The sequence below is a fragment of the Triticum urartu genome, chromosome 6A (assembly GCF_056163025.1).
Source record: "Triticum urartu cultivar PI428250 chromosome 6A, HENAU_Tu73, whole genome shotgun sequence".
In the NCBI taxonomy this organism is placed as follows: Eukaryota; Viridiplantae; Streptophyta; class Magnoliopsida; order Poales; family Poaceae; genus Triticum; species Triticum urartu.
In genome coordinates this window covers 5,512,154-5,524,485 of record NC_141878.1, presented here as the reverse complement: position 1 = coordinate 5,524,485, position 12,332 = coordinate 5,512,154, and the positions used below count along the sequence as shown (strand labels likewise).

Below are 12,332 nucleotides of genomic sequence, written 5' to 3'. Positions count from 1 at the left end.
TGGTTCGGCCACCACTTTCACGGGTGTCAGGATTGTCCCTCTGGTGATCTCTATCTAGCCTAGCAACCTATATCTAGTCTATTTGTCTAGCTCGCGTCACCTTATATAATAGGTTAAGGTTACACATATTCGACTCAAACACCTAAGAGCATCTAGAGCCGGATGCCTCAAATGGCACTCAAACGACCGGGCGGATGGACCGGTCACTGAACGGTAAAACAATGACCCAGACGAGCACCTCAAACCGGCCTCAAATGCTCGGGTTGACTGACACCCCTAATATCCAGCACAAATCTAGGATGAATATGGGGATGCCTGGTGCGACCAGGCGCATCCTCCAAATTGAACCCAACAACCGAACGCCACCACAAATTGCACCAAATCACCTTCTGACCTACCCGATTTCACTTGCGCCAGACTACACCTTGCCCTCTATGTGTTCGACCCATTGTCCGGCTAGGTTTTTTGGTGACTTTTATTGTAGGAGCATGACGAAATGATTCAAAAAGAGCTCTCATACTTAAACACTATTGATCACTGAGAGTAAGGGCCATGGATGCTCACCTTGCGGAGGGTATTACTTCACAAAGCGGGCATTGATAGCCCAAATTAAGAGAGAGAAGCTTAAAGCTTTTGCACGACGTGGCTATTTAAGCTAGTCGCATCGCTCCTCTGACGGCGAGGTGGGACTAAAACCGCAACCACATGGGCCCAACATGGATGTCACACGGATGTTTGGCCTACTAGATTGATTTATCTTGCAATGGGAGAGGTGCTTTGTGATGGGTTCAATCTTGAAGTGCTACATCCTAGTGACAAAAAGGGAAATGACACATATTTGTATTGTGCCATTAATGATAAAAATATGGGGTTTATTCATATTGCTTGGGTTTTCTTTGTCTACATCATGTCATCTTTCTTAAGGCGTTACTCTATTTTTATTAACTTAATACCCTAGATGCATGTTGGATAGTGGTCGATGGATGAAGTAATAGTCGAGTAGATTCTGAAGGAAATATGCCCTAGAGGCAATAATAAAGTTGTTATTTATATTTCCTTATATCATGATAAATGTTTATTATTCATGCTAGAATTGTATTAACCGGAAACTTAGTACATGTGTGAATACATAGACAAACAGAGTGTCACTAGTATGCCTCTACCTGACTAGCTCGTTGATCAAAGATGGTTAAGTTTCCTAGCCATGGACAAAGAGATGTCATTTGATAAATAGGATCACATCATTAGAGAATGATGTGATTGACTTGACCCATACGTTAGCTTAGCACTTTGATCGTTTAGTTTATTGCTATTGCTTTCTCCATAAGTTATACATGTTCCTATGACTATGAGATTATGCAACTCCCGAATACCGGAGGAACACTTAGTGTGCTATCAAACATCACAACGTAACTGGGTGACTATAAAGATGCTCTACAAGTGTCTCCGATGGTGTTTGTTGAGTTGGCATAGATCGAGATTAGGATTTGTCACTCCGTGTATTAGAGAGGTATCTCTGGGCCCTCTCGGTAATGCACATCACTATAAGCCTTGCAAGCAATGTGATTAATGAGTTAGTTACGGGATGTTGCATTACGGAACGAGTAAAGAGACTTGCCGGTAACGAGATTGAACTAGGTATTGAGATACCGATGATCGAATCTCGGGCAAGTAACATACTGACGGACAAAGGGAATTACGTATGTTGTCATAAGGTTCGATCGATAAAGATCTTCGTAGAATATGTAGGAGCCAATATAGGCATCCAGGTTCCGCTATTGGTTATTGACCGGAGAGGTGTCTCGGTCATGTCTACATAGTTCTTGAACCCGTAGGGTCCGCACGCTTAACGTTCATTAACAATATAGTGTTATATGAGTTATATGATTTGGTGAGAGAATGTTGTTTGGAGTCCCGGATGAGATCACGGACATGACGAGGAGCTCCGGAATGGTCCGGAGGTAAAGATTGATATATAGGACAATGATGGGAGCGGGGCGTCACACAAGACCACGACAATCTCTTAGTTGTGTGCGGCGCCCCTCTCCATAGTTTCGTCCCTTGGTCATATTTTTGGAGTGCTTAGGCGAAGCCTGCGGAGATAGCATCACCACCACAGTCGTGCTACCGGAACTCATCCACTACTTCGCCCGTCTTGCTGGATGATGTCTACTACACAACCTTCTTCTCGTAGACGTTGTTGGGCCTCCAAGTGCAGAGGTTTGTAGGACAGTAGCAAATTTCCCTCAAGTGGATGACCTAAGGTTTATCAATCCGTGGGAGGCGTAGGATGAAGATGGTCTCTCTCAAGCAACCCTGCAACCAAATAACAAAGAGTCTCTTGTGTCCCCAACACACCCAATACAATGGTAAATTGTATAGGTGCACTAGTTCAGCGAAGAGATGGTGATACAAGTGCAATATGGATAGTAGATAATGGTTTTTGTAATCTGAAAATATAAAAACAGCAAGGTAACTAATGATAAAAGTGAGCACAGATGGTATTGCAATGCGTTGAAACAAGGCCTAGGGTTCATACTTTCACTAGTGCAAGTTCTCTCAACAATAATAACATAATTGGATCATATAACTATCCCTCAACATGCAACAAAGAGTCACTCCAAAGTTACTAATAGCGGAGAACAAACGAAGAGATCATGGTAGGGTACGAAACCACCTCAAAGTTATTCTTTCCGATCAATCCGCTGGGCTATTCCTATAAGTGTCACAAACAGCCCTAGAGTTCGTAGTAAAATAACACCTTAAGACACAAATCAACCAAAACCCTAATGTCACCTAGATACTCCAATGTCACCTCAAGTATCCGTGGGTATGATTATACGATATGCATCACACAATCTCAGATTCATCTATTCGACCAACACAAAGAACTTCAAAGAGTGCCCCAAAGTTTCTACCGGAGAGTCAGGACGAAAACGTGTGCCAACCCCTATGCATAAGTTCACGAGGTCACGGAACTCGCAAGTTGATCACCAAAACATACATCAAGTGGATCACGTGATATCCCATTGTCACCACAGATAAGCACATGCAAGACATACATCAAGTGTTCTCAAATCCTTAAACACTCAATCCGATAAGATAACTTCAAAGGGAAAACTCAATCCATCACAAGAGAGTAGAGGGGGAGAAACATCATAAGATCCAACTATAATAGCAAAGCTCGCCATACATCAAGATCGTACCACCTCAAGAACACGAGAGACAGAGATCAAACACATAGCTACTGGTACATACCCTCAGCCCCGAGGGTGAACTACTCCCTCCTTGTCATGAAGAGCGCCGGGATGATGAAGATGGCCACCGGAGAGGGATTCCCCCTCCGGCAGGGTGCCGGAACGGGTCTAGATTGGTTTTCGGTGGCTACGGAGGCTTCTGGCGGCGGAACTCCCGATCTATTCTGCTCCCCGATGTTTTTAGGGTATATGGACATATATAGGCGAAAGAAGTCGGTCAAGGGAGCCACGAGGGGCCCACGAGGGTGGGGGCACGCCCAGGGGGGCAGGCGCGCCTCCCTGCCTCGTGGCCACCTCGAAGCTTCCCTGACGTTTACTCCAAGTCTCCTGGATTGCTTCCATTCCAAAAATAACTCTCCCGAAGGTTTCATTCCGTTTGGACTCCGTTTGATATTCCTTTTCTTTGAAACACTGAAATAGGCAATAAAACAGCATTTTGGGCTGGGCCTCCGGTTAATAGGTTAGTTCCAAAAATAATATAAAAGTGTATAATAAAGCCCATAAACATCCAAAACAGATAATATAATAGCGTGGAACAATCAAAAATTATAGATACATTGGAGACGTATCACTGGATCAAGAAGGTGAGGACGTCACCGAGCTGAACGTGTGTTGAATGCGGAGGTGTCGTACGTTCGGTACTCGATCGGTTGGATTGCAAAGAAGTTCGACTACATAAACCGTGTTACTAAACGCTTCCGCTTACGTTCTACGAGGGTACGTAGACATACTCTCTCCCTCGTTGCTATGCATCTCCATAGATAAATCTTTTGTGTGCGTATAATTTTTTTTGTTTTCCATGCAAGGTTTACCAACATGTTCTTGTTCAACACTTGCACACTAGCATACTACCAATTCATCCATGACCACTAGCTATCAATGCTTGCCTACATGAAAACAACCCGTAGCATGCTTCAAATCCATCACAACTAGCTACTACTATATCACGGTCAAACAGATCGGAAGATCTAACCCTACCACGTCGACAGATCTAGCTAGAACTAGTAGAAAGGAGGAGTGATTGAACTTACAAACACCATCGGAAGACCCGCGGAGGAGGTGCCTGGCATGTCGGAGAAGAGGAGCAGTAAGTAGTCAACAGATCGCCGGAGTAGTTGCGCCGCTTACCTCGTCGTGGAAGTGGATCCGCGCCGGAGGGAAAGCTCGAGAGGGGGGGGATGGTGGCGGGAGTTTTGCCACGGCGGTCATCTGGCCATATAGGAGCGACCGAATTGGCGGTGCGGCGACTCGAGTTCGTCTCGCCGCTTTTCCGAAGACCCGCCATCTCCCTGCCCGCAGCGCAACGTTCCCCTCCCATGCATTGCTCGAGGCTGACTCGCTGGAAACTATCGATTCGGGTGTTTCTAGCGGGCCTGGCTTAGCACTACTTTAAGGTTTGTGCGGGCCAAGATTTAGATGCGGGCCAGGCAACCAAACAGGCCGCAAAACTGCCCGCGCGGGCCTGACTGGGCCTAATACAAGCAATCAAATGCATCCTTCTTTTTTTTTAAACAAAATTGTCTCTTTTCTTAGGGAAGCAAAAAAATAACAAATTCTAGGGTGAAACGTGAGGTGCAGCCCAGCATCTCGTGTCGGCATCCCACCCCACACTGTTTGTGCTAAGGAGATAGACTAAAAAAGCAAAAATGGAGTTGGACGATGGCAGCACGTGCGGGTGGTTGGAAGCGAACTCTGCTCTGCTGTGGCGCGCGCGCGTGATGAATTAGATGGAGCTAACCACCAAACCAAACCCAACCATGGATTCTTCTCATCTATACACTATAAGTATTCCTTCCATGAACTCCATCCGATCAGCAAGTGAAGTGATTCGAGCGAGAGGTTAGCATACCATATCATCGGAGGAGGAACAAGAAGGATCCAAGAAGACGATGGCGAGGGTGGAGGCCCTGAGCATGAGCGGCGCCACGGCGATCCCGGCCGAGTACGTGCGGCCGCAGGAGGAGCGCCACGGCCTGGGCGACGCCTACGCCGAGGCGGCGGCCAGCTGGTCTGCCGCGGGCTCCCCGCGCATCCCCGTCGTCGACGTGGCCGCCTTCGACGCCGCGGACCCGGGCTCGCCATCCAGCCTCGCCGTCGTCGACGCCGTGCGCGCCGCCGCGGAGGGCTGGGGCGTCATGCACGTGGCCGGCCACGGCATCCCGGAGGACCTCATCGATGCGCTGCGCGGCGCCGGCACGGGGTTCTTCCGCATGCCCATCGAGGACAAGGAGGCCTACGCCAACGACCCGGCGTCCGGGAGGCTCGAGGGGTACGGCAGCAGGCTCGCCGGATCCGCCGGCGAGGACGGGAAGAGGGAGTGGGAGGACTACCTGTTCCACATGCTCCACCCCGACGCCCGCGCCGACCACGCGCGCTGGCCGGCGCACCCGCCCGAGTACGTGCCCGTCACCAAGACCTTCGGGGAGCACGTGAGCGCGCTCTCGTCCCGGCTCCTCGCCATCCTCTCCCTCGGGCTCGGCGTCCCGGCCGACACCCTCGAGCGCCGCCTCCGCCTCACCTCCGGCCAGGGCGAGGCCGAGGTGGAGGACGACCTGCTGCTGAAGCTCAAGATCAACTACTACCCGCGGTGCCCGCAGCCGGAGCTGGCGGTGGGCGTGGAGGCGCACACCGACGTCTCCGCGCTCTCCTTCATCCTCACCAACGGCGTCCCCGGCCTGCAGGTGCTCCTCCCCGGCGACGGCCAGACCTGGGTCACCGCGCGCGACGAGCCCGGCACGCTCGTCGTCCACGTCGGCGATGCGCTCGAGATCCTCAGCAACGGGCGCTACACCAGCGTGCTTCACCGCGGGCTCGTCAACCGCCAGGCCGTGCGAGTCTCCTGGGTCGTCTTCGCCGAGCCGCCGCCCGACTCCGTGCTGCTGCGCCCGCTGCCGGAGCTCCTTGCGGATGGCGCCCAGACGCCGCGCTTCGAGCCGCGCACCTTCAGGCAGCACCTCGAGCGCAAGGTCCTCAAGAAGAACAATGATCAACACGAGGAGGAGGTTAAGAAGCCGCCGGTCGCCGTTCAAGAGAAGGAGAAGGAGGAGTCCACAAAGCCGCCGCTCGCCGCTCAAGAGGAGGAGAAGGAGGAGGCCACGAAGCCGCCGGTCGCCGGCGAGGAGGAGCACAAGGTGGTGAAGAAGGAGCAGAGTGAACAGGAGGAGGCCAAGATGGCGCCGGTGGCAGCCAACCTAGTGGAAGTTAATTAATTAATAACTCATCCTTCAATAATTTACCTAGTGGAAGTATTACTCGCATGGGGTAATTGTACGAATAAGTTTGCTTGCCTATTGAGAGGTGATAAAAAAATGTATTAATTTCGGGCTTTATTGTGGCACTTGTAACGATTTTTAGTAGTAATGTTATATGTTATGATGTTCTAAGTAATTAAGTAAAAGATGCATGGTGTGATTCAAATGCGATATTTTTTATCTGTGTCTAATCTCGATCGGTGGATGATTCGGTAGTTCCATTCTGCACAAAATATGTGCAATTTAAGGCACAAATGTGCTTCTATGCTTGTTGATTGAGATGTCGTCGACCAGACAAATAAGAACTCACAAATAGTGAATTGTTTTGGACCCTGTTAAGACATGGCAGTTTCTATGAGGAAGGAAATTTTTATGTTAGAATTATTGGAATTTGGTCTATTTTAGGCCAGCTCAGTTATCATTTTCAGAATTCCTAATAAATTGCAGAGGCCCACTTAGCCGATTCAGAATTTGGTCTGCTTTTTTTGTCATAGTGGAAGAACTGCAAAAGCAGAAGCAAAAGCCCAAACAAACAGGGCCCTAATCTTGCTAATGATCTGACCATATCTTCCGTTAGAGTAAATTGCAAAAAACCACCACAATTGTGCAAATGTCATCAAACACCCACCAAAATGCATGTTTTCCGACGGTTTTTTCCTGAAGCATTGAAAACTTCGACTCAAGTTTGGTGGTTTTTTGCAATTTACTCCTTTCGTTACAATCCTTTTCAATATCTCCCGAAACTTGTTTGCAATCAGTTGCAACGACGAAGTCCTGAAGAAGGAGGTCTTTGGTAAGGGAAAGGGCCTCCCTACACGCAATAGCTTCCAATGTAGTAGAAGCTACCATACATTCGGGCCTATGATGATGGACTGGTCTGGTGCCAAGACTAGTTGCTGGGTTGACCCTCATGTTTCAACCTCTACCTTTTCCCTAAATACTAATGAAAAGAAAGTAGAGAAAATAAATAGTAAGACCAACTCAAAGAACCCTAAGCTGTTGGGAGCTATGAGACCGCCGCCCGATCAAGACAAGTACCTTAGTTGTTTCAATGTCGGTCCATCTCCCATGATTCTCATAAATGAGTCTATACCTTTTCTTTTTTTTCCCTGGTCTTCGTGGGATTTAATTTACCCATGGTGGGATTTCTCCGGGTGGCACTGCGGCGGAGATGACCATGCATACATAAAAATGAGTATCAATGACAATCCAATTGTGTTTGTCATTGTCCGCTACTTTTTACAAGGCAATGAGTTAGTAGGGGAAGGGGGTGGCCGCCACACCATAGTTAATGGCGAGATCACGATGTTATGGCTTGATCGGCGGATAATATGGCATCCCCTGAAGGCTGAGTTCATGTCTCTCACTACAAGAAACATGTTAATACGTGACGGATTTCTCATGACGTTCTTGAAAATCGTCATAATCCTTGACGGTTTTTCCTTATCCGTCACAAAAACCGTCATGAATCAGCAGGATGTGATTGCCCTCTCAAAAAGATAGCCTTTCATGATGGACATCTGGGAACCGTCACGGAAATTGTCACAGACCAATTTGCGCAGCCTAGCCTTTTATTTATTTATACACCATTCAGGCCGTCATCGATGACTCCTGCTTATGTGTCGTGTGGACTTAAGTAGGAAGACGCGCCAGAAATTTAGAGTGCGCGCGTGGACATCCAAATTTAAGTTGCGGACGCGGGCGGTGGGATTTTTTTTGAGCCAGCCTATTTAACGCACGATCCACATCCATCTAACCCTAATCCCCATTCTCTCCCCCTCCCTCAGCCGCCACAGCAGCCCGCTCCCGATTCCGGCGATTCCGGCGGCTATCCCCAGCGTGGAGCACACCGACGAGCTCCCCTCGCTCTGATCCATCCTCCTCTCCGGCAAGATTATCCCCTCTCAGCCTCTACCGCTCGCCCAAAACCCACACCCGTGCTAGGGTTTCGGCCTCCGGCATCGCCTTCGTCGTCGGCGCATCCCCGGCGGCCTCTGTCAACTTTTCTCCATCGTCTGCAGCGCTCCCACACGCGCTCTCGCCTCCTGATGGTCCACCTCGAGCAGGGCGGCACGGAGGACCTCCTCCTGCAGGATCTACAGACGCGACGCACGCTACGGCCATCGATGCGGGATGAGGGCCGGCACCTCGGCCTTGTCCTGCTCGATGACATTTCCTGCGAACGCCGGTGCTTCTCCCCGTCCTCGACCCAAGGAGGAGTGCCGGGACAGCACAAGCTTGGCCCGCCCTGAACAATGGCCATGATGCCAGGTAAGGTTATGCTGTTGTGCATATATTACCTTGGAGTAAACAATTTGATAGGACAAATTGCTTGTGATGGATATGGTTAGTCTGTAGCTTGGTAATCTTGATTTTAATTTTGGGGACAAATTGCTGCTTGTTCTGTCAAATATGCACTTTAATCTGTTATCTGGATAAGGCTTCAGTATTTGTTTCTATACATGGACAAAATATACTCTTTTAACAAACAATATTTGTGTATGACTGACTACTGATTTGCTTGGAACTGCAGATTCATATTCCCAGCATACTTGATTGAGGATACAGTTCTTCTATTCTTGTGGTTTTTTAACAAGTGAACTTAATTGCTGATAAGTACTGTAGCTGTAGTGCTAGTGGACGACACCAGTACTTTACATTATATTTTTATGACACCTTTGCATATGAAATGGATTGGTAACTAACAAGTGCTTGCTAGTTGTACTTGTACAAACCAATGATCTCCAGATCCACAAGGCCGGCCAACTAGCTGGCACCAAGTTCACACCCTCCTGGTATCTAGTAATTGTGCTTCTTTTTATTCGCCGGTGTTAGTTGCTATGAAGTAGCTCATTAGAGTCAATGATGGATGCTTAGCCTCTAGTTATAAGGATTACCTGTTGTTGCTTTTGCTACCTCTTCTGTTCCCTGAATGAATGGTCCTGCTGCTTTCTCGCATGCCGTATCAATTTCTCTTTTTCTTGGACAGTGTTTTTCTCTCTTGAGAATCATATCATGGACAGGCTGCTTGTGCTGTCAAATTTAAACTATTTATTAGGGTTGATCTCTGTGCTACTAATGCCTACTGCCTTCTCTACCCATCCAGCGGCGTACAAGACGTCTCCTCCTCGACGCGGCTGTCCCCAACGAGCTCTCTTTGCTGGAGAAGGTGGAGCAGCAAGTCTAGCACCCCTTGGCCCTTGCACCCTATCCTACAGCCCCTGGACGAGCTCACTGATGGCTGTGTCCTCCTTCCCTCCTAGCGTGGTGAGCCTCTCCCCACTTTATCCCCAAATCTAGATGATACTGGCAATCTGAATGCGAATCATGTTTTCGTTCAGTTTAGAGGCGAATTCTGTTGCTGCGATGGACATGTGAGCTTGATTAGTTGCTGATGGTTTTCTGGATCTGGTTCTCTTGCACTGTTACACATAATTTAATAAGGGCAAGCTAGTGCTAATCCACATAATATGATATAGCTATTTTTTTCTAACATGCACTCGTCTTCATGTTGCTTTCGTATTGATCTTTTGGGAGTTAATTTGGAAGTTGGAGCTTGTTAGATATAAATTCAGCTGCGACTGTGTATCTTGCTAGAATGGACTTGTTTTACATATGTGTGTATGTAGTACTTGAGAGCAAACCTATAAAACTGTACTTTTATCATCAGCATCTTAGAACTATAAGTGTATATTTTTGCTTGAACAAATGTGGACTTTAATTATGCTCCCGTTGTTTTCTTGTTAATACAAAAGCCACAAGTTCTTATTCTAAAATATAGAGTTTTGGATTCAGATTGTGATGGACATCAATAATTCTGTACAACTGAACTCCCTTCCGTTCAATATCCTATCCCACACTATATATATATATATATATATATATATATATATATATATATATATATATGATACATCAATTATCACTTATTTTCATACCAAGGGCTTGGTAACCCATTTTCATGGTTGAAATGAAGATTTTAACCGTGGTAGTGTGCTTTCTCTATCTTAGGTTATTACCCATACAAACTATCTTAGGTTAGAACTATGGATGCATTATGAAATGAAGATTTTAACCGTGGTAGTTGTTGGAAGGTAGGAGTACCTATGATTATTATTCTCCTGTAGCATAATAACCTTATTAAGATGAAAAAGTGTTTGATCCCTTTCTGTTTTGATGTTTGCCTTTGTTACCAGAATAAAAGTATTGCTTATGTTATTTATTTCTGACGGCGGGTATGAAAGTGCCTCCCCTTGACTTTATTTCTATACTTTTCTTAGAGTTTCGCATACTTTATATTTCACAACACATGAGAGACTGCATCGTAGGAAATTCAGAAGGGTTTCATAGCATGATTTGAGTTTAGTGTAGTGATAGCCTGGAACTTCATGTCAAATAAGCACAACGGAGTTTACTACCAACTATTGATCTATGTATGCTTATCATTCCTTTTTGTTGCCTCGAGTTGTTTCTTTTCACACGATTGATTTTGTTTCACTACTTTGTATCTTGGCGGTGCAAAAGATATAGGACTTGATAACGTGCAGTAAGCTACTTCTAGTTTCTGCTTCTAGTTTAACCTACTGGCTATAATATTTTATTGTGTGACATAATTTTCACCATGTGGCAGATAATGGTTTATGGTAGCATTTTTGACAAAAAGACATGTGTTCGCATGCCTTTGGTGTGGGCGAGCGGATCTATGGCCAGGAATGCGGGATGACCCTTGGTTGACGTCCGACGAGCGTTGTGCGTCCCTTGATGGGTGTAGTGCTGGCTGTAGAGTAGCATAGTGTTCTCTGAGACATGCTTGTAAAATTAAACTTTTCTGGATCCTTTTTTTGCTCCTGTAGAGATGTATTTTCAGTTCTGTATGTAATTTTCTCAGATATGCTTGTAAAATTAATCTTTTCTGGATCCTTTTTTTTTGCTCTTGTACAGATGTATTTTCTGGTGTGTATGTAATTTTCTGTTTTTAATGACACGAGCATATATTTTCTGTTAAATTATTATTGGCTTAAAATTTTGGTGGACCAAGAGAAATGAGTGATGCCTAATGTCTTGGACTGAAATTACTGGACCTTACTTTAAATTAATGAACCTGCATATATGGGCCACCAATCTTGGACTGAGCTGAAATTTAGTGGGCCAAAATTTTAGATGGGCTTGTGACAACATGGGCTGCCACATCAGATCCATGTCAGATGATGACGTGGTAGACAAGTTAACGCCGTTATGAGCGTGCGAGTTAACTACCATCGATGACGGCTAAAAACCGTCATGGTCTGTGACGGTTTTAGATGGTCCGTCATGGAGTCTGCGTTGGTCAAATTATGACGCGATATACATGATGGAAATCAAATCCGTCACGCGTCCCCTTCGTTGACGGTTTTGTCCAGGTCCATGACGGACTGAAACCGTCACGTATTAACAGATTTCTTGTAGTGTCTCTTAGTAGTCTGTTTTGTGCGAGCGATTTGACATTCAAGATAACCTCTCATCAAAAAATGTTCAACACAAAAGTTATTCGTCTCGTCGAAATGGTCAAGATTTCTTTTAGACTTGTTTCCATCCGAGGTCATTTACTGCCTCAAACATGACCCGCAAGGTGCAGCCAGGTTGTAAACCGAACCATTTTGGAAAGTTTGATTCCGAATTGGACACAAACTAGGGTTTTGAACGTGAATTGTAACCTTTCCTTGCACGGGAAGTCCATTCGCCTCATATATATCTAAGGGGTGACGGCCGATTGAATAACAACACACAATCGCAAACACATCTACAGCTTTTTCATCTACCTCTTGTCCTTCCCTCGTTCTTGCTT

General features: G+C 46.5%; 2 protein-coding genes across 2 annotated transcripts in view; both read left to right on the top strand.

Annotated features, from left to right (window-relative positions):
- Positions 1-12,332, top strand: part of LOC147963007 (uncharacterized) — a 149,438-nt gene that overhangs the window by 25,806 nt on the left and 111,300 nt on the right. The window lies entirely within an intron of this gene.
- On the top strand, positions 5,062-6,632 carry LOC147963014 (leucoanthocyanidin dioxygenase 1-like). Its single transcript, XM_087526597.1, has one exon. It carries the CDS (start codon positions 5,147-5,149, stop codon positions 6,464-6,466), a length of 1,320 nt encoding a protein of 439 aa, XP_087382723.1. The 5' UTR covers positions 5,062-5,146; the 3' UTR covers positions 6,467-6,632.